The sequence below is a fragment of the Lytechinus pictus genome, chromosome 8, assembly GCF_037042905.1.
Source record: "Lytechinus pictus isolate F3 Inbred chromosome 8, Lp3.0, whole genome shotgun sequence".
Taxonomy (NCBI): domain Eukaryota; kingdom Metazoa; phylum Echinodermata; class Echinoidea; order Temnopleuroida; family Toxopneustidae; genus Lytechinus; species Lytechinus pictus.
In genome coordinates this window covers 36,588,348-36,611,724 of record NC_087252.1, presented here as the reverse complement: position 1 = coordinate 36,611,724, position 23,377 = coordinate 36,588,348, and the positions used below count along the sequence as shown (strand labels likewise).

Genomic DNA, 23,377 nt, shown 5'->3' with positions numbered 1-23,377 from the left:
CCATTAAAATCACCTTTCTTCTGTTTCAGTGTTTTTCTTTATGTTTAATGGTTTTGATTGTTTATGCTTCATAACGACAAATCATTCCTGGGAATGGTTTTTTTGGTGAGGATGCTGAAGTAAATTTGACAAGGAAAAAAAAGTGTTTTCATTCCTAATTGAAGGGCGTTTTGGTCCCTGGAAATTTGATTGATGGAATGCAAAATAAAATAAAGAGTGAGGGATGTCACCGACTCATTCATTTATGATGTGCATTATGGGCAAACCAAAAAACAGTCAAAGATACAATATTTCAAAATATCAGAATTTGTGTCATTCCACTTCCGATTTAGATTTAACTTTTTGCAGCATTATTAGTTTTTTTGGCTTTTGTCTCCTATATAATTCGAATCAGTTTAGATTAAGGTAAACTTAACATTTGACTACGACAATCTCAACTGTATATAATTGTTCTCCATACATATGTCAATTTTTGAATCTTTTGATCAATAGCTTCAATATTTTGTACAAATCTAAAATATTACTTATCAATATTCGATTTTACTTCAATTGTTTGTTTTTTTTTCTTAGTAGACCTGTCCCTTTTAATCATTTTTTTTTTCTGAATGCAGTCATCACGTGTCCCAGCCCTCCTGTCCCGGCCAATGGCGATATTGAGAACGGGACTCAGAAGGACTTCTACACACCCGGTGACGTGATCCAATATACATGCAATGCAAATTATTACTCAAATAACACAGACCTAACCAGCACGTGCCTTCCAAGCGGTTCTTGGTCCAATGTGGAACCATACTGCTCAAGTAAGCAATTATGACTCGGTGACTATACAATGCGTATAAAAAAAATCACTTAGAATTAATTCCTTGAAATGATATATTTGTAACATCCTGAAGCCTTTTCCCGAGTTTATACATTGGTACAGATCCCTTTTAAGCGAATGATGATATAACTGCTCCCTCACAAAAAAAGTAATAATAATAACTTTCCGTTTGAATGAGCTTCAATTACTTTAGAAAGTTCGTGAAAAAAAGACGTGCACATAACTCAAAAATAGTTATATGGATAAAATAAGACGTTAAACACAAAGAGCACATGAACCTTAGCTAAGAAAATTGATTTGAAGATAGTTCTTCCAACATGTTTCGGTGCCAAAAACACTTTGTCAAGCGACAAAGCACCCCCACCCTCACACACCTAGGGCATCGTCATGATCGTGATGATGTTTTCTTTACACCTAGCAGTGATTATTATACCTAGGAAAAAGTGTGGGAAAACGAGTATTAAATGAAATATGAAATATAAATTTACCTAAATGATGAAAACCTGGTAAAAACTGCTCAAGATGCCTGAAACAAAACTTTTGTTTATATTTAGTTATGTCCTCAAATCCAGCTCGCACAAAAGAAAGGTTAGGATTCTGTGACCTAGAATTGAAAAGTTGATTTGAGTGGCAAATGTCATACAAAATGTCAAAATATAGCTAATTTAACAGCTATATTTTGACATTTTGTTTTATTTCAATTGGCTGAAAATGCCAAAGCAAAATATGAGAAATGTCCCGCACGGCCAGTTTGTTTTCGCCTTAACACAGTTTGAAAATTATTATTTCAGCTTAGCAGGGGCGGCGTAACAGGGAGGGGGGGGGGGGGGCAGGGGGCACTTGCCCCTCCCCCAAAATAAAAATCCCAGTAGGAAAAGAAATGTTTCTTTTCAAAATGGAAAGATGCTTTTTTTTCAAAATGATATGTGCTCTTTCTTCAGAATAAAACACCTTGTTTGAAAAAAAAAAATACATGTTAGGTTTAGAATATCACACAATTGTTTTCTCTCGCTTTGCGCTCGCATCAATTATTGTTTAGTAAGGTACTCATTCTTTTCTTGGTTATCGAAATTGCTTATAATGTAAAGTTTATAGGTTGGAATATCACACATTTTCAGCTCGCGCTTCGAGCTCGCATCAACGTTTGTTAAGCAAGGTACTCATTCTGTTCTTGTTGGTTACAAAGAGTGCTTCGAATGTCAAGTTTTCAGGTTGAAATATCAAATATTTTAAGCTCGCGCTTCGCGCTCGCATAATTCGATTGGTGGAATATATATCCTATGCATTAGTCACTTAATGCAGTCCTGACTAGCTTCCTTTTTGGTCAGAATATTAAAATTTCAGCTTGCGCGTCGCACTTGCGTCAATTCTTTAGTTGGATACACATCTTTATCATGATAAATGTTTAATTTCCAGGTCTTATTAGTACATGAAACGTCCAACAATTGAGCTCGCGATTTGTGCTCGCAACATCTTGCAAGAATGTCCATTAACTTTAATTTGCGCGATAATTGTCCAAAAAGCGAGATTCAAAACTTAACATTTTATTTTTGTTTAAATCTAAATATTTTGTGCGTCCCACCAAAAAACGAAACCGAGATTTAGCGATGATTTATCATAGCTTAATCATAAATACAATATATAGACAAATGGCCTACCAATGTAAAGTCTAAAATTTCCTCTTTCATCTGAAATTAAGTTTACTTAGATTATTCCTCATTCACGCATGAGTGAGCAAAAACAATTTGAAGAAAGGATACCAAAAACTCATATGGCTGGGGGTATCTGAATTTCAACAAGAAAATCACATGCCGAAAATTTTCAATATCTGCTCTTTTATTTGATACCCTAATCACAGTGGTCAAGAAGTAAAAAATATTGAATGTATTTCCATAATTTCAATAAATATATGTGGTTTCACCGGTTTCCCACAAAAGCAATTGCACGGTTAACAAACGACTTAATGCATAGCCGATCGTCAACAAAACGGAGTGTCGAGTGAGTCTGAACGCTAGCCTGTAAAACCTCTACATTTTATGAAATTATTGAAATTAAAGCCTTATTTCCACTAACCAGAACTTTTATATTTCTTGACCATTTTCTGTTTATTGAGGTGTAATATTAAAAACAAATATTGACATTTTTAAATGTGGTTTTATTTTTGAAACCCAGATACATCCCGCCAAGTGACTTTTTGGTATCCCCTCTTCAAATTGTTTTTAGCTCACTAATGCGTGAATGAGAAATAATCTAAGTAATTCCAGATGAAAGAAGAGATTCTAAGCTTGGCAATGGTAGGTCATTTGTATGTTGTATTTGTGATTAGGTTACGATAAATCATCAATAAATCTCGGTTCCGTATTTTTGCGGGACCCACTGAATATTTTATCAATAAGAAATTACCTCAAAAAGGTTTTTTTTCAAGTTGATTTCTATAACACAACTGCTTTACGCAGATGATAATCTCATTGTGAAATTATCCGTTCGCATCTAAATGCCAATTTTGACATATTAAGTGCCTTTTTTGTTGATTCGTCCCCCCCCCCCCCCATGAGACCCAAACCTAATTAGGTGTAAAAAGTATTCCCATGTTGAATCTTTTTCAATTCGCAGGACTTTTACAGTGTATTTTTTTATTGATATACACTGTATATTTAGCACAACCATGTTACATATTATTACGTAATCAATTACTTTGACCATGAATCTCATTTGACATAAGAAAAGTCACCTCAACAGGCTCATTATGTTTGTATTCTTCTATTCTGCGTTCTGATCTTTGTTTTGTTTAACATTGTCATTATTGTCAAGTCTTGAGTCAAAGTATTTAATTATTTATCTATTCATTCGCTTATTTCTTGCTCAAATCTTATGATTAAACAAGCATCTTTATCATGTTTATACTCGATCTTAGTGAAATAAAAAATGAAGCCAAATTGTTTTTCCCTTACCGACAGTTGACATATGGGTTAATTGATTACCCTTGTATCCCTGTTGAATACACACACGCACACCCTCACACGCACACATATATATATATATACACATATATGTATATATATATATTTATATTTGAATGAGAGGATGCTATAGATACAGCGAGAATAACCAATGAGTCGTAGCCGGGGTTCAGTTCATCAAGTTTAATCACAAGCTTTCGGCCATAATTGGGCCTTCTTCAGGTATCAGAGGTACAAAAGAAACAATTGGCCAAAAAATAAAATCATGCGTGGCTCTTGTGTTTTTTGTCAAGTATAGACATGTTTTGTTGTTTTTTCCCTTTTCAAATACTTACAAATTTCATATATACATATATATATGTATATATATATATATAAATCTGCAAGTGTTTGAAAAGGGAAAGAACAACAAAACATGTCTATACTTGAAAAAAACAATAGCCACGCGTGGTTTTTTTTTCTTATTATTTTTATTATGAATTCGTGTGAATATAGTTGTTTAACTTTATTGAAAATTGAGATCGTTAAAACATTTATCACACATGTACTTTTGAACATTGACTCGAAAGAGACGTATAGCATGTAACAATGTTACTAACTTACGATATACCTCCTTGCTAGTAAAATGAGTAGCCATAGGTTGCTAATCAATATAAAAATATAGCCGAACCAGACGTATTTATTAACCTTTCTTATATTTCAACATTTATGAATCATATGATGATGCATTGGTTGATAACGAGTGAGCAATTTTGGTTTATTTTTGTGCCAAAATTCAGTTTGAACAGAATTAACAATCGTTAACAATAAAGCAAAAAAAATAAAGACCACTCGATTTTGTTTTTCTAAACGTCATTTTACATTTACACGTTAGTGTTTTATGCTATGGTGAGTTTATTAAATTCAGAAACACTGCAGTATAGGTTTTTTTTTGTTGTTCAGAATGGCCGTAAGTGGACCTAACCCCTATTGGAAATGAACTCTCCATGATTCATTCAATACTATTACGACTCCCTTTTTTCTTATGACACAAGCCATTGAAACTACCCAGTCATCCACTGACTGGTATCATTCTGTCTCTGAGTGCGACAATCAGGAGCAAAGATCATAGAACATGTTTTTTTTTCTACGATTGATTGCTTTGAATACAATGTATAACCAATCGTGAAAATCAGGCGTGCGATTAATCACAACCCTTTGTGTCGCAGGACCCAGTTTGTCATCTTGCCTCGAGATAAAACAAGTAATTAAAATGGAATACTGTATACTCTTTCCTTGGTGTCCCGTTAACCTTTTACATTTATGGAGCGCTCTGATAGTCTGCACTCCGTCCTGCGACAAAATCTCAACTTATTTTAAATGGTTGTCATCTGTAACATCTCTAATGCACGCACATTCCTAAACACAATAGGTGCTTTCAAGATTATAGTTAAACCAGGGTTAACTTAGATCACACTTTAAATAGAGTGTCCGTTGCCAACTTTGTTTTGGTTTTCTTATTCCGTTGCCAAAAAAGGCATTAAAACTTTATGAAAAGGGAAGATTGTTAAAGTACCAAAATATGAATTCAAATTAATCAATTAATAAAAGTTATGAATTATGGAATAAATATTATGAAGCCCAGCATTCCATAAAAGCGCGGTTTAAAATTATAGGATTAAACCTAGGTTTAATTATCAGAATACCAGTCAACGTATTTTATGACTCTCTCTCGCTGTCTCTCTCTCTCTCTCTCTCTCTCTCTCTCTCTCTCTCTCTCTCTATCTTTCCAGTCAATTGCAGTGATAGTCAAATTTCGTTCCCCGAACGCAGTACATGCTTTGCAGTATCCTCTGGAGTTAGCGAATGGTCTGGTGCCAGGGATTACTGCGATAGAGAAGGGGGTTTCCTCGCTCTTGTCAAAGATGATGAAATTCAAACTTTCCTCAATGAAACTTTAGCGGGGCTTAATGAGCAATTTTGGATTGGTGGACAAGAAGGAAGGCATTGGAAGTGGAGAAGAGGTAAATATATATCGCATTTAGTTTGCACACCAATACTGATCAACGCAATGTGTAGGTCGCAGACCTGCAGTCCGCTTCCTAAAACTTGTTATATTAAAATATTTACCAAAAAAGGGGGCCGGTTAAAGGAGACTGAAATCCTTAAATCTGGTTTACTCTTTAATATGCTATAGAATTGTGCACCCTTTTTTTAATATGACAAGTCTTTATGAAACGGGACCCTGTACATGCTGTAGCTATTCCACCATACGTTTATGTTTTGAAAGTGGGATTAAACAATACATGTTTTTCTTAAAGGGATGGTCCGGTCCGGAAATTCACAGAGCAAAATGCTGAAAATTTCATCAAAATCGGACAACAACTAATCAAGATCCTACGAAATCGAACTTAGACGAACCAATGCATTTTCAAAGGATTACTCCAACTAGCAATTGTGTACTGTTCATTTTCTATTTGAAGAAATTAATATTGAGCATGCACCCATAATTTTTCAATCTCAATTATTTTTTATTTGTATAATTAAAACGCGATTAAGATCTTGTAAAGGGGGGGGGGGGTCTAGAACGACTAGCCCTAATTGCCAGTCGGTGTGCATTAAACAGAGACCTCAGAGAACGGTTTCAAGTGGTCGGAATCCGTTCAGCATGTTTGGGTCCAAGGGTATTGAAGCTGGATATGATGGTGGGGTAAAAGAAAACCGTCTTTTTGACAAAGTAAATAAAACAAACAAACCAAAATATTTTCAAAAATCTATTCAATAGATAAGTCTAAGAGAAATAAACTTGTTTTCCGAATACAGATATCCTTCCATCGTCAACACATTGAATTTTAAGAGGAAATGGGTTCGTTTTGATAATTTTATTAAAATTAAACACCTTGTATCAGCAAGCTAGGGCAAGAATATGAAGTAACATATTTATGATATGATATCTAAGCTGATTAAAATAAGACAAGTGGTAAATTGTAAATTTTCACAGTTAATTGTGTATAATATTGCATCGAGAACGCGAACGTTCTAATCATTATAATAACAACGTCCATAGTAATGATGATGATGACAATGATTATGATAATGCTATTAACAACAACAATCGTAATAATAATGATAATAGTGATACTACTAATAAAAATAATAATTATTATAACAAAAATTTCTTTTTGACAGACTAAAATCACAATCACCAGAACCTCAACTAATTTCATTATTGAAACGCATCATCCCCTTGATCCCATCAACTTTTCGTATATCATCCTTAGATGACAGATTATTTCCTCAATATGAAACGCATCACTGCCATATTTTTCAGATGGGAGGAACATAACGCGACTGTTTTGGAAAGAGGGGGAGCCGAGCAGCACCAGTGAGAAGTGCGTCGAGATGAGAGACCTAATTTACCGTCAGAATTGGAATGATGAGAGTTGTGGAAACTCAGAAGGAAAGGGATACATATGCCAATTTAGTGAGTTGTCCCTGAATAGTTAAGGGTCCTTTTGTTCTTACTTACACAAAATATTGCCAGATTGTGTGGGGTATAAACCCTATAAACAACCTCAATTTATAGGTAAATATGATATTAAGGATTTGGGTTTTGATTCACCCGAACTAAGAATAGATTTGCATAAGCCCACACACAAAACATAAATTCATTTGTGTGGAGTATAAACATCACCCCCACGAAAGGGAACCCTATAAACAACCGCAATGTATAGGTAAATATGATATTAAGGATTTGGGTTTTGATTCACCCGAACTAAGAATAGATTTGCATAAGCCCACACACAAAACATAAATCCATTTTGCTTCAAAATCTCTCAATTTATGATGTACAATAACACAAAATAAACAGTTTTGCTCCATTTTCATAGAACAGTGATACCCCAAAAACGGGTGATATTCATACATATGCGATTATCTATTTATCTTTTTTCCCACTTTTTTAATAAATTACCGTCAGAATTGGAATGATGAGAGTTGTGGAAATTCAGAAGAAAAGGGATACATATGCCAATTTCGTGAGTTGTCCCTGAATAGTTAAGGGCCTTTTTTTTTCTTCCTTACACAAATATCACCAGATTGTGTGGGGTATAAAAATCACCCCCACGAAAGGGAACCCTATAAACAACCGCAATGTATAGGTAAATATGATATTAAGGATTTGGGTTTTGATTCACCCGAACTAAGAATAGATTTGCATAAGCCCACACACAAAACATAAATCCATTTGTGTGGGGTATAAACATCACCCCCACGAAAGGGAACCCTATAAACAACCGCAATGTATAGGTAAATATGATATTAAGGATTTGGGTTTTGATTCACCCGAACTAAGAATAGATTTGCATAAGCCCACACACAAAACATAAATCCATTTTGCTTCAAAATCTCTCAATTTATGATGTACAATAACACAAAATAAACAGTTTTGCTCCATTTTCATAGAACAGTGATACCAGTAAAATGGGTCATAATCAAACATATGCGATTATCTATTCATTTTTCCCCACTTTTTTAATAATATGGATTTAAAACAAAAGACTATTGCAATACGGACGACATTGTAATTATGAAAAAAAAAATTATTTCATACCTAATTCAACAGCATCCAAAATACACAGTCAGATAGTGACCTCACCGGTTCCCTTCTTTTACACATCAAGTTGATTTTCCCCTGTTTAGCAATTCAATATTTTCTTGGGGGTGGACTAGTTTTTAAGTAGAAAAGAGATACCTTTTCATAGAATTATCACTGAATATTAGTGATAATAATGATGATGATTATGATGATAATAATAATAATTGTTATATTTATTATTATAACAATAATTAATATTATCATTTTTATCATTATTATAAAATGTTTCGATCCTAAGCTTCTTCCATTAGTGAGATTTAAAATATGTGCCTGACTAACGAAATGTGATGATTTCAAAAAGCAGTTCCACAAAGCAAGGATATACGGACGAGATCATTGCTAAAAAACAATAGAAAACATGTGGCAAAACCTCCTCTGAACCCTTTATAAACCATACCCAAATTGTATTACTTTTTAAAGAAAAGAGAACATTGATATGGTAATAATAAAAACATGATATTCAGATTGTTTTAATAAACTGCTTGTCATATCGCAATTATCATATTTCAATGCGCTGTGCATACTGTATAACGAGTCTTTAAAAAATGTGTGGGGGAGGGCTTTAGCCCCCACTTTTTTCCAAAACCGTGTTCAAAAACGTAAAAATGACCATATGATTGTGATTTTTTGCATGGTCAGCCCCCCCCCCCCCAATCCACTTTGAAAAGCGTTCTGCGGCCCCTGATGCTAAATAAATAAAATGCAGTAAAGCAGGAGTAACAGATGACTTAACCCCTCGTGTAATTCGTGAATTCGCATGTGAACTAAGCCATCCTGTCAATAATATCATTTTAATGATATTAAAATACGTCATTTCAACAAGGGTTAGTACATTGGCAATGGAATAGAAGTCAGGTTGTTCCCATTCCCAAGTCACAACCACCGTATATCAAAGAAATTCGACCTATATATCTTACATGTCAATTCGCTTAAATTGCATAATCATTTATTACAAATGGTTATTGGAAGATATTTCAACATCTATTGACATACATCAATACGGAAACAGACAAGTACTATCAACTACCCATTATTTGGTAAAATTATTGCATTGTGTATTGGACAACTGTGAAAAATCTAAATCAATATATATTATTGTTTGCACAGACTTTTCAAAAGCCTTCCATAGACTTGACCATAATATTCTGATTCGAAATTAATTGAATTTAGTGTAAGACCCTGACAGTGTATAATTGAGTGGATAGTTAGTTTTTTTTTTTAAATCGTTCACAAATTGTTAAATATCAGGGCATATTATATTCGGATATTGCAAATCATGCTGGAGTGCCTCAAGGCACAAAATTAGGCCCGATATCATTCTTGATCGTGTTTAATGATGCGTGTCACAATTAATCTTTACCACACTTGAAATATGTTGACGATCTTACTACAGATGAAAATCCTTCAATAAAAAACACCTTCCGTACTACAATGTCATCTATATGAATAAACATGGTACCTTGTCATATGAAACTAAATCCGAATAAATGCAATGTAATCAGAGTTACTCTTTCTAAATATTCACCATTATGCACTAACAAAATGTGAATTAGAATGTCTAAAAAGAAAAACAAAATTATGTGTATGGAGTTTGTAAATCTCTTTAAAAAAAAACCTCACTGTAATAACTGGCTACCAAAAAGGAAAAATGTCTCAATCTCATTAAGAAGTATTCTAAACTTTGCTCAGATAAAATGCAAAACACATCAAAAAAAATGCAATCCCACATTCAATAGATTCTGACTAAGAATTATTTTTAAAGCATTGAAATCAACTCAAATCTTTATCATTGTTTTAGTCTCCATTTGAATCCTTTTACTATTTGAATTTTCAATTGTCTAATATTCATCGATTTTTAATATTGCATTGGTTTTTCATTCTATGTTATTATATTTAAATTTACACTTGCTATTTATTTTTTTGTATTATCCATCTATATCACAAATCCTTACATGCACCTGTTTATTGTTTTAATAAACGAAATAGGCCATGATTGAATTGAATTGGATTTGAAAAAAATGGTAGCACCAATGAGTTGCTAGATAAAAAAGCACTAAAGAAGATACATGTAGAAGAAATAACTGAAAAATAAACACGTAGGTGAAAAACGAGGAGATTTCAGTATAGTGCAATACATTATTTGACCAAGCTTTTGAATTTACAATAATTTATTAATTTAATTCTAATATGTCTGTCTGTGCAATACCTTGTACAAGTCTTTCACTTTCACTTTTTACCTCAGAATTTTAATGCAAATTATGCGTTTTCCGTTAATATTTGTTTAATTAATGTGTTAACTTGTTAATATTTAACAAATATTAATAGCAATTCTGATTTTTAGAATTTATAATGAAATTTATTATTCTCATAATGTTTGTATGTGTATAATGGTATCATGCTTTTCTGTATATAGTCTTCTAACTTGAAATGTAATGTGTTTGAGAATTAATTATTGCGAGCACGCTAAAATTTCATCCATTTGGTTGCAATGTATGCAATTGAATTTGTGAAATAAATTCATCTCCTGAATTGAATTGAAAAGTATTTAGACAGCACCAGGGCTGCACTTAAATAGTCCGCATCACAAGCGCTCAGTAATGTTAGAAGAGCCGCGTTACTATTACGATACGTTTACGATGGTGCAGGTTTGGTGCTGATAAATGCAGCGCCAAAATAGCCCGGGCCCGGCGAGGGCTATTTTAGCACGCGCCATTCATGAACTCAATTTTTTAACGACATAACCCGGGCCTGGTCTGGACCAGCGAATTACTAAAAACGGTACTATTTTATCCGTTATACTGATCTGGCTGGGAAGAGAAAGGGGGGGGGTAGCCTCTCAGATGTATATTTTTTTATTGTTGCTTCTAACAAGTTAAGAATACATGGTATGTTCTATTTTACAATATTTTACAAACCCTTGTAAGCTTTCATACAATATTTTGTCAAACCATTCTTTTAAATCTTATTTTATTTCTGTGCAGCTGTATAGATTTGACCTATCAGACTCTATCAGACGACATTGTTTTGTTTTGATAAGGCCTATATACGCTGCTGAAATAGGCAATACGTTTCAACCAATCAGCTTTTTCCTGTTTGCTCAGATTCTCGTAAATTTGCCATACGTTATTTTATTCTTGATTAAAGACAGCTCGGTATGCTCTGACGGCTATTTGGATCCGCAAAATTACACGGCTCTCTACCGTGGAGACTGTTATCATTTTTTCAACATCAGTTCCACATGGGATGGCGCAGCGACTGCCTGCGAATATCAGGGTGGATACTTGGCTGAAATCTTGGATATGAGTACACAGGATTTCATTTCAGAGGAGGTAAAGAGAGTGTATGGAGATGGAATAGAGTGGTGGATCGGCGGCTATGAAGAAGAAAATGGAGAACCTAGGTCGTGGTTTTGGGTTGACAGTAAGTATATTGTCCCCCCCCCCCAAGAAAAAAAATCATTACTGCTTTATTAATTCAACAGGGGATACAAAATGTTGTTACAAAAAAAATGATAATCAATTAACAACACAATGATACATAATGACAAGACAGTTCTGGAATACGAAGCTTTGATTTATATTACTTTGTATTATGTTTTGAATGGAAATGTACCAATGTATATCAAGGGGGCACTTCAGGTTCATAATCCTAAACGAAAAGGTTTGCGGTCAGGTGGAGATCATTTTAGACTAACCTATCAGACAACCCGGAGCAAGGCCGGTGAACGTAGTTTTACTGTTGCTGCGGCAAAAGAATGGAACAAGCTTCCCATTAAATTAAGATCTGAAACGTCTCTTCTTAGATTTAAGAAACAGTTGAAAACGTACTTGTATCTAGGATAGATGTAGCTTTTTTAAGTGTTGTAAATTGATCTACAGTGTAAACGCTATGATATAGTGTACTATGTATAGCGTTCCTAAATGCCTTATTATTAATGAAAAAAAAAATTGAATTTAATTAAATAAGTATTGAGCAAGTTGTTGATTCACCTTTGTCAATATTTTTGCCAAATGCAGACCATTGCAAATAAAATGTCTATCAAGTGCCAATAATCTTACTCTCATTATCAATACAAATATAAAAAGGTGGGCGGAATACTAACCTGCTTGTGATTTTTGTTCTCATTGTACTTATGCGGTTTTGCCCACGATTCAACAAAGCAACTTAAAAATACTGTTGACATATCTTATTTAAAATGAATAGAGCAATATTACGATTCAAAAGCATTCACCATTTTACCTCGCAAAATCCAATTGTGCGTAAGCATTTAGGGAAATTGGGTAAAAATAAATAGTCAGCGGCTGTCAGCCGTTAGTATTCAGAGTCAAAAAGAGTTTAGGATTCATAAAGAGGTCAGGATATTTAGGAAATCAAGACGTTAAAGTGATCATTTCACTTTGTTCTGGTATACAAAATGCTCATTTTGGTTCTTGAAAACGGGCTGAACATTAGGCTTATGGTGTAAAAACACCATCCCAAAAGTTTCAAAGTATCATATCTACAGGAACAATTTTAAAGGTCAAGTCCACCTCAGAAAAATGTTGATTTTAATAAACATTGGAGATGTAAACCAAAGTTTGAAAATAATTGGTTGGTTTCAATGACTGTGTGTATACAGCGAATCTGTGCGCTACAACACATTAACCCTAGATGAACACAGCCTGGCCTACACACTTTGTGTGCAAGGTATACACTGAATGTACAGTGCAGCTAATAAGGGTGTGTGTATAGGAGATACACACAGTAGACGGCAGTCAACACAGCCAATGGAATTTTTGAATTGGAGAAAACTCGTCATAAGCTGAAACCGTCTACCAGACGGTTCTCAAAATCAGGCAAATATTTAGTTTCTTGTATATAAATTAGAATTTTTCATCCTATATTGTGGTCTGCTCCAGGGTTTCGAGGACAAATACACGCATTCATACACAATCATGTTTCATCTGAGATTGCGAATGTTTTAAATCAGATGCTCACAAAGTGAAACGATCCATTTAATACTAAACATGTGTCATTTCCTCTGCTCCACAGACACCAGAGTTTCAACCTTCCAGTGGGCATCTGGGGAGCCGAACGACTTATTTGGAAATGACGAATGCATTGAGCTTTCATATGACAAAGACTTTAAATGGAACGATGAGCGATGTAGCGAGCCTAGGCGATTTATTTGTCAGTTTGGTAAATACAAATGCGGAAAACTGATGTCCGTCAATGTTCGTTGCACTTTAGTAAAATAATTCCATTGTAGGAATTTAGATAGGAAAGGGCAGTCACATGGGGATCTATTGAGATTTTTTTCTTTGTGATTGTCCCGGGGAGGGGGTACCATGCGCGACCAAAAAAAAACACGTAAAAGGGATGTCTTTTTCAAGATAGGGCACGTATCGTAATCAAAATTAATGTACGTAACGTAATAAGGGTGTCAAAAACGCTATAATAATGAAGGAAAGCTACGTGTTTAGGGTCAAATGTGCAAGGGTATCAAAAATTAAGACTAAAATGTTTTATAAAAGATGTACTTTTTGCCCCAAGAGTCAACAATACATGTTAAGAGTACGATTTGCGCGAGGTGTGGAAGGTGGGGCTGTACCAATATATCATGAAGCTATTAATAGCTTCATGATATATCTCTATGGGCTGTACTAAACCCAATGATGTAGGTAAAGGTAAAACCGACAACCGGCGTCCGTGACATAACAATTTAAATATCGCTGTACTTGTTTAGGGGTTCAATTCAGGGGATATCGTTTTTTTTTTCCAATGCTTGTTAACGGTCGGGTTTCACACGCCAATACTTATTAAGGGGTGCATTTTCAGAATATGGAAAATAAGTGTTTAGGGTGTTTTTCGAGACTCCATGGTCGCGCATGGTATCCACTCGTCAATGGAAGTGCCCCCCCCCCCCCGGGGTGATTGTCCATTTTTATGACGTGGTATAAAATATTTTGATCGCGTATAAAGTGTAACTGTTCTCTCAAAATATTTATAAAATTGATGTTAATAATTACGTTGTTTGCTACCTCGGTTTTATGACATATTCAGCGCTTATCCAGTGAATTTTACTTTCTCTCTCCCCCCCCCCTCTCTCTCTCTTTATATATATATATATATATATATATATATATATATATATATATATATATATATATATATATATATATATGTATATAGTATATATTGTATATATATATATATAAAATGCGTCCCCTCCCCACAAAAACCTAGTGTGTGACAAAAACTTTCAATGAAGAATATTATAAATATCAGAATTTCCAAAATTCTCACTGATGTGAGCGAATAATAATGTTCTCCTTTATATATTCCCTAGGTTTACCAACATGTGGGGATCCCGGGGAGCCGCTCCATGGATCCAGGTCGCCGTCGGATACCCCCTCTTTCCTAGACGGAGCTACCGTAAACTACGAGTGTGACCCAGGTTACGAGGTCAAAGGAGACACCTTAGCTACATGCATGTTCAATGGCAGATGGGATTCAGTGAGACCGGGGTGTGAAGGTAAAGTGACACGACATTTGCTCTTGTGTTTAATTTCGTCTAAGATGTAGTGTTAGGATTGGGGTTGCAATAGGGTTTTATGTTAGGTTTAGGATGAAGTTTAAGTGTAGGGCATGGTGCTATACCCAGGGTTGAAGTTGGTCATTCGATTAGTGTCTGGAATTTACAGCGGAGAAATTGTCGCCCGAGAAAATGTCATGGAACTGAAGCTATTAAAGGTTTATACTAATAATAATGATAATAGTCAGTTCTTGTATAGCGCATAGCACATTATGAATATAACGTGTCTATCCGCTTCCAAAGGACTTGGATAGTATTACCCTGGTTGTAGCTCAATCAGCTTTTACGCGCTCGGAATTTCAAGGAATAAATTCCCGCCAGGTACCCATTCACCTCACCTGGGTCGAGTGCAGAACAATGTGGAATGATTTCTTGCTGAAGGAAACTACACCATGGCTGTGATTGGACACCAATCTACATATCTGGATAGTAAACATACACACATCCCGGGGAGGAAGTCAAAGTAACTTGGATATTCAGCTAAACTTAAAATATAAACTCTCTAAGGTGATAAGTAGAGGGGGGAATTCGAATAGTTTGCTCACTAATTTTTTGCTTTTCACATCATACCACCCTGCTATTTTGTGTTTTGATTTCTTTCTTGCATTTTCAGCCGTTACTTGCCCAAATTCGACTATCGAAGTGCAAAACGCTGCGAACGTGACGGTATCATCGTACGCGTATCGAGGGGTAGCTGTCTATACTTGCTCCACGGGCTACGTGCCCGATGCCTCTCCAGTCAGTTACTGCCAGGCAGATGGAACGTGGAGTAATCCTAACTTTACATGCACTCGTAAGTACATGTTTAAAGATAAATACCAGTTTGTGGGAAGTAACTATCTCAAAATGGGGTCGCAAACAATCCAATGAAATTTCCATCCAAGAGTTTGCGTGTATAAATAAGAAAAAAATGCGCCAAATGGCTGTGGAAGAAAATGGAATTTGCTGAGAATTTAGTAAAATACGCACAGAATTCCATTAAATTTCGGGTATTTATCCAAGCAATATTAATACACTGTCCCACATATGCTTTTCTGTGTTAGCGATCGTCAGAATTTTGAGCCAAGACTTCATGATATTACAAAGACACGTTTAAATTAATGTACCGAATCTAGATATATGATAATATAGTAGCAATTAACATTGATTTCTCATGAAATGATAGTTTGCCGCGATTACTAACTTTGTTTAACCTTTATGCTAAGTGAGTGGGTGCGCGCATGCGGGCGGAGGTGTGTGTTGAAAAAAAACTGTGTTCAAGTAATATATATGTGTGTATATAGGCCATCGTAGACCTTACGATTGTTACGGTCGGTCTGCAATTCGATTTAGGAATAAAACTTAGTTACAATTTGATGCAAATATTAACATAATTAACACATGGGACAATTTACTCTACAAGGTTCTACACCCTCGTACGACTGCGTATCTGCATATCAGTATTTATTCATATATCATTTGATTTTTATTTTTTTTGGTTTGTATTGTTGTTTTTAACTTTTTTTAATGCACAAATTTTAAAACCAGTGTATGTCGTAAGTTTTATGAATATGAAACCACAACTTCACACTCCATTGCAGTTGCGATGGCAGTACCAACTCAGCCCACAACCGATGCCTTGACAACTTCTCATAAAACAGACGAGGCTTCGACGACTTTCGCTGATTATACTACTTCACCCTCTAATGGTAAGTGTATAAAGATGTCCGCGTGTTATAATCGGCTAAACATTATATCACACACCATTAGCCGAAATCCTGCATTCAGACGGAATGTTACTTTCAAGATAAATGCGAATTCTTGAACAGAAAGGGGTACTATTTGCCATCAATCTTTATAACTTAATATCCAAGTCCTTTGGAAGCGCATGGAGACGTTATTCATAATGTGATATGCGCTATAAAAGATCTGTCTATTATTATTATTATCATTATTATTATTATTATTTATTTGAGTGATGCATGAATACACAGGTTCAATACCCACACACTAAAAAGAGGTACAAATTTAAACCCTATTGGTTGTTACACGTGATTATAAGTGCAATTATGCTCATTTGTGTACATTGAGGGTTTAGTATATAAAGTCTTTATTAGGAATAATTTTTTGCAGAGCTGAACCATGTAATAAAGGTTTAGAATTGATTTATTTTTAAGGTCAAGTATTATGCAACTTAAACGGTGAAAGGTTGCGCATTTTATGGTGCAAATGAACATTTCTTGGTGCAAATAAAATATAAAAGTGCATTTTTGTTTCACCATTTATCACTTGGGCTTTTAGACCGCACGCTGAAACGTTGGTACAAGTGTTTCATATAGGGCTACCATTTCTTAGTGTGCAAAATGGATAAAGAAAATTTGCTCCCTGCGGTATGGTAATTAAGATTGGGTCCTAGGACCAATTTTAAATGATATATAATTGAAATATGGCGAATCCACATATGGCCTACAATAATCATTTGACTTGAAATGTGACAATAGACAGATAAATGGATTTATCAGGTAACATAGCAATAGTGACGTATGCCATTTTGGAAGAGCTTTAAATTATATGTTTTGTTGCAGATATGACGTCACAAATCTCAGATTCAACAACAGGCTCCTCAACTATTGGAGCTTCTACAACTTACACTTCAGAAGGTAAGCATAAAATAGGTGGTTGGATACTTGGTGTCTCATTTTTTTTTCTTTACATTATTTTATTTAGGCATTGGTCTCTTGGCTGTGAGTTCGTCGTGTGGTTAGAATGTGGATAACTGTGAGAGAGAAGTGGGGTTTTGATTGATTGATTGATTGATTTATTTATTGTTTCACATTCCACAAAAACATACATCTTTAACATAATTATGAGAAGATGACAAAAAATACATAGTTGTAGTGTTTTACAAAGAAATACAATGTCGTGAAATATGAGGAACCTATTAAAAAGCAAAGCTTGTAGACATATAGGTTCCCAGAAGAAAATAATCAAGGATTAAAAACTCCTAACGCAATGAAGCGAGATAAATCAAATGTAGAAAAATAATACATTATAAAGAGTTCTACATGATAGTCACTCGAGCAAGGCGCTTACCCTCTAGCGTACGATTGTAAAAGAAATATTTTCAGCCTACATTTAAAAGAATATAAAGAGGGCGCCTCAGTTATATGGGTGTCTAAATTATTCCAAAAGGAAGGCCCTGTAAAAGTAAATGATTTAAGGGCAAGAACAGTGCGCACTGGGGAAATGTGGAAATTGTGTACTTGTCGAGTTGGGTAGGAATGGATTTCTTGATTTTGAACAAGCAAATCAAAGAATACACTCGGTAATTCCTGTTTATTTAGTTGATACATAAATATACCAACAAAATAATAATATAAATCGGTTACTTTCAGTAACTTGTTTGAATAAAATAGCGGATTAGTATGAGCCAGAAAGTCAGAAGAAGAAATTATCCTCACGGCTCTTTTTTTAATTTTAAGTATGGATTCAAGTTTTGTCTTAGAGGCATTTCCCCAGGCTAAAATTCCATTATTCAGATATGGTAACAATAGAGTAGAATACAATAATTTCAAAATGTGATGAGGAAAATGAGGCTTAAGTTAATTAATTACTCCAAGATTTCTTGAGAGCAATTTACAAAGGTGATCAATATGAACTTTCCATGATAATTTACATTTATCAATAAAGATACCAAGAAATTTTGTTGATACGATTTGTTCTAAAACATTACCATTCATATAAACAAGACCTGCCAATGTGTGTAATGAGTTGCTAAAAACCATATAATGTGTCTTTTTAAAATTTAGGGATAATTTATTAGCTTGTATCCAATCACACACAGAGCATAATTCAACATTTAGTCTTTCGAGAAGGATTTGAGGATTGCTGTGTGTAAAAAAATAAGCTCGTGTCATCTGTGAAAAGAAGAAATGATAATAAAGAGGATGAGTTTTGGAAATCATTGATGTATGAAATAAATAGCAATGGACCCAAAATGGAACCCTGAGGCACGCCGCATGCAATGTGCTGTATTTCAGAATTGGAGTTATTAATGACTACAAATTGACTTCTGTTTATAAGGTAACTTCTGAACCACTCCAAGGCCTTTCCACGAATTCCATAATGAGAAAGTTTGTATAAAAGTATTTCATGGTTGATCGTGTCAAAGGCCTTGGAGAAGTCCAGAAAAATACCAGCAACATGAGATTTGTTATCAATTGCCTTGGTAACTTTATCGATTAATAACATTATTGCATGAACGGTTGAATGCTTTTTACGAAAGCCAAATTGTGAGTTAATAAAAACATTACAATTCGTAAGAAATTTTATTGTACGAGAATATACTGTTTTTTCTAAAATTTTGGAGAAAGTAGTCAGCAGGGAAATAGGGCGATAGTTACCCAATCCATCCTCTGAACCTTTTTTATGGATAGGTATAACTTTAACAACCTTCATTTGATTAGGGACAATACCACACTGTAGAGAAATATTGTATATGTGCGTCAAGGGCATCACGATTTCATGAATTATTTTAATGAGAAAATCATAAGAAATACCATCAAAACCAGAACTTTTTTTCGCCGGTAGATTTTTAACTATTTCTATAATTTCGTGTTCAGAAACAGGTGAAAAGAATATGGTTCGAGGATTTCGGTTGATGATAAAGAAAAGCAACACTCTAAAATACTTTAATCCAATATCCCCCTCCCATTTTATTTGCAACACTTAACATGATGGCTGCGTTTAGTTGTGATATCTCTTCATTTAACAAGTATATTATATCCGGTAATAGACTGATTGCACATGAATCAAAATCATACTACAACAACTACTACTACTACTACTTCTTTACAGATCCCAAGACCCACCGCAGATGGTAAACATAAAATGGATCTAGGTTAGATTAATTTTAATTGTGATTTATTTTGATATAGTCATTTAAACATACAGTGTATTGAAAGTTGAAAGATTTTTCAGTGCGCATATATTAAAATTAAAACAATTCGACTTTACAGATCCCCAGACCAATTCTCTGACCACGTCTTCTAAACACGATGTAGGCATGGAGATTTAAATTTCGCTTTTAATTCGATATAGTCTTTAAGAAATACGTTATATTGGATTTAAAGCAATTGAGTGCACATGAATAAATATAATGATGATACTATTTTACAGATCCCAAGACCAATTCGCCGACCACGTCTTCTAAAACTGACAAGATTTCTTCACTTCCTGACTCCTCTACTGCACATATCACAAAGGGTAAATATAAAATGAATTTTGCCATGGAGATTATTTAAAGTTGTGCTATGAATTCAATGACCTATTCAATGACCAATGAAGTAAATTCAATTAAGGGCTCATGAGTTAATTTTATAACAATATTACTTTACAGATTATCCGGCTTCATCTAAAAAAACTGACAAGATTTCTTCAACTCCAGAATCCTCTACTGCACCTACTGAAAAGGGTAAAACTTAATTTCATATAGTAAAAGAGGTTTTAAAATAACAAATATGATATTTGAGATATGACTCAAATAAACATGCTAAATCGTACTTGAGCAATCAAGGAAATATAAAGGATTCAAGACTTATTATTGTGCGTTGTGGGTAGCTCATTTTTTCATTCCATTATTTCTTTAATATAAATGAAATTTTTCAATTTTTTGTAGTATTCAAGAAAATATGAGTGAATATAAAATACTACCATTATTGTCATAAATTCGTCAAATCGATGGTAAAAGCGCATGATTTTTATTAACTTCTCCCCTTCGATTAATTAACCTTTGACAGGGGAAATAACCACCGAACCATCGAACGGGGACCCACAGCCAAATATTGGTAAGTACATTCGGTGATTTTATGGATTAGTGCATTAGCCTAATACTTGACTTTAATTCTGCTTTGCTGTATCAAAAATCTTCTGTTAATAATAATAATAATAATAGCAGTATATTTGCCCAGGGTCGCCACTTCAGTTCCGAAGTTCCGAAATGTAACGTTGCAAATGTAAAGGAGCTTGGCTTTTGTGGAAGCCTGTCGCACCCAAAGGGTTGAAAATAGGAGTGTATAAGCTCAACTAATTTCTTACATTTTGATATCGTCTGAACCTGTAAAGTGATGGTTTAAAAAATGTATGTCAGTGTCGATAAATTCGACATTACAATTTATTGTTCTTACCCATATCTCTCTCGTTTGTTCCCGTGTGTTTCTTCTTGTTACCTAGGTGCAATTGTTGGAGGTGTTTCAGCAGCAGTCATCGTCATCATACTGCTGATATTGGCTGTTGCGTTAACCAAGAAAAGGTAAAGAAACTTGAATAATAAAACCCGCTTATTATGATTTTATCAGATTCCCCTTTTTCTGAAAAAAATTGGTGTCACCTCGTATGCTCTTATGGGAATATTTGTAATGAATATTAGAGATGACGTAACCTCAACATATTCTACATGTACGTACTTACAACAGTAGTTATCACTGATCACGACGTACTAAATGTATGTAAAGTTGATGCTGTGAAAATATATTTATTTATTTTACATGTATTACTGACTTTAGTTCCGATTCCATTCGAATTTCCAATATTAGTAAGAGTTCCAATTGCAATCTCAATTTTAATGTCACTTTAATTACACAAAACGTTCTAAATCCTATGCACGTGTACATTCGTATGAATTATAATATGTCAGTGTTTGACCTTTTGTAAATATGTTTTTTTTCTCTGATCAATACCATGAACAAATGCAAATTTCCATGTATTTATTTATTTGGACAATAAATACTACCATATGAACCTTATGAATCTTACGTTACTGAAATAGTGTTAAACGAAAGGAAGAACGATTGAATGATTTTCCATTCAACTAGGTTAAGTTCAATATTGCATAGGAGAACTCTTAGTTCATATAGATCGTTGTATATACTCCCATATATGTTTTACCATCATTATACGCCTTCACAATTCCATTTTCGAAACTTAAATATTGTTGCAGGGGTCAAAGTCACTCTTTACCAAAAAAAGTTCAATGTACATTTTTTTTTAATTATTGTTTAAATTGTATAAAGCCAATGTTCATCATGGTTTTATGACTGGCTGGATAAGTTATGAAAAGAAAACAAGTAGCGCAGTCAATATAATGTTTTCATGATGCATTCTCTCTTTTTTTATTACGACACCAGGAAATCAAATCGTGCGAAAGCTAGCGGGGCGCTTATCCTGAGCGGCGAACCAGACACGAAAGCGGAGAAAAACACTTACTACATGAGTGAGCTTGAGTCGCCTGGGATAGTAGAGGAAGTAGACCAAGCAGGCTTTAGAGAAGATGCAACAGGAATTGGACAAATAAATGGACTCTATGTCTCACAGGAACAACCCGGAAGTGCTTCATCAGGGTCAATCCCAAACTATGCGCGGGTCAAGAAAACTGAAATGGTGGAAAACGAGCTGTACGGAAAAAGCTGGCGATAGTGACGGGTACTCCGGGCAGAAGGCATCTTACTTTAAAAACTCGTCAACCTTTCCGATTGATATGAATAGCGCCCCCTACGACGGTAAAGTTGATAATGAACTTTACGCCCCTGACACTCGCTGAAGAGACAAAGTTTTTTAGTCAAATATACACGTAAATATGCATTCCGGAAAGGAGAGTATCCTTAGCACGAACAAATATATGCATTGCGCACTTCAGCTATGGCAGTAGACGCCAATATTATTGTATCTTTGACGCATTTACACTATATCATTTTTGTTTTCAAATAAAAAAATACTCGTGTTCTCAAGTTGCAAAAATATAGAATTTTGTTAAATATAATTAAGCTTTAGAGTGGAGCGATCGAGTCATTAGACCTCGTTTGTGATGTTATAGTGCAAATGAATGTGCATTTCCGAACGTCAGTTATCAAAACAATATAAGAAGCTCATTTAATTCTTACCCCTTTGATATTTTTAGTTGTTCAAGGGACTTGATTGCTTTCCTTACAGATGATATAACTCGGACTTGTTTTATGTATTAGCCAGGTGTTGAATTCGAATTGAATTTTTCAACAAACTTCATTCACTTGACATGAACATTTTGTTTTACAATGAATGCAATGAAAACATATATAGATATAAATGTGTGAAGTTATACATGTACAACTGCTTTTGCAACTCTTTTATTTAAATATTGTGTGAAAGAAATGGATGAAGAGAACAATGGTAGGCGTAGCTTAAATCAAGGTTCCCCAGAGATATCTACCCTTTGGAAAAATTGGTGATGCAAAAAAAATGTATCTGCCGGGAATCGAACCCGGGCCCCCAGCTTTGAACGCCGGTGCCTTAACCACTAGACCACAGAGATGGGTTAGTGGCTAGGGCGACCCCAATCCGATTGAACGTCAGATAGACAGATTTTCGACACTATA

The 23,377-nt window shown here is 34.6% G+C and overlaps 1 protein-coding gene across 6 annotated transcripts in view; it reads left to right on the top strand.

Moving 5' to 3' along the window:
* The window catches only part of LOC129266637 (sushi, von Willebrand factor type A, EGF and pentraxin domain-containing protein 1-like), a 38,638-nt gene extending 15,527 nt beyond the window's left edge, over positions 1–23,111 (top strand). For all 6 annotated transcript variants that reach the window (XM_064104002.1, XM_064104003.1, XM_064104007.1 and 3 more), the window contains 14 exons: positions 612–800; positions 5,553–5,783; positions 7,091–7,243; positions 11,561–11,836; positions 13,448–13,594; positions 14,745–14,930; positions 15,604–15,783; positions 16,571–16,678; positions 17,555–17,629; positions 20,148–20,234; positions 20,368–20,442; positions 20,768–20,815; positions 21,201–21,279; positions 22,154–23,111. In XM_064104002.1, coding sequence (XP_063960072.1) covers positions 612–800; positions 5,553–5,783; positions 7,091–7,243; positions 11,561–11,836; positions 13,448–13,594; positions 14,745–14,930; positions 15,604–15,783; positions 16,571–16,678; positions 17,555–17,629; positions 20,148–20,234; positions 20,368–20,442; positions 20,768–20,815; positions 21,201–21,279; positions 22,154–22,442 — 2,123 coding nt within the window. In that variant the 3' untranslated portion in view covers positions 22,443–23,111. The remainder of the gene's footprint in view (positions 1–611; positions 801–5,552; positions 5,784–7,090; positions 7,244–11,560; positions 11,837–13,447; positions 13,595–14,744; positions 14,931–15,603; positions 15,784–16,570; positions 16,679–17,554; positions 17,630–20,147; positions 20,235–20,367; positions 20,443–20,767; positions 20,816–21,200; positions 21,280–22,153) is intronic.
* The last annotated feature ends 266 nt before the right edge of the window (positions 23,112–23,377 follow it).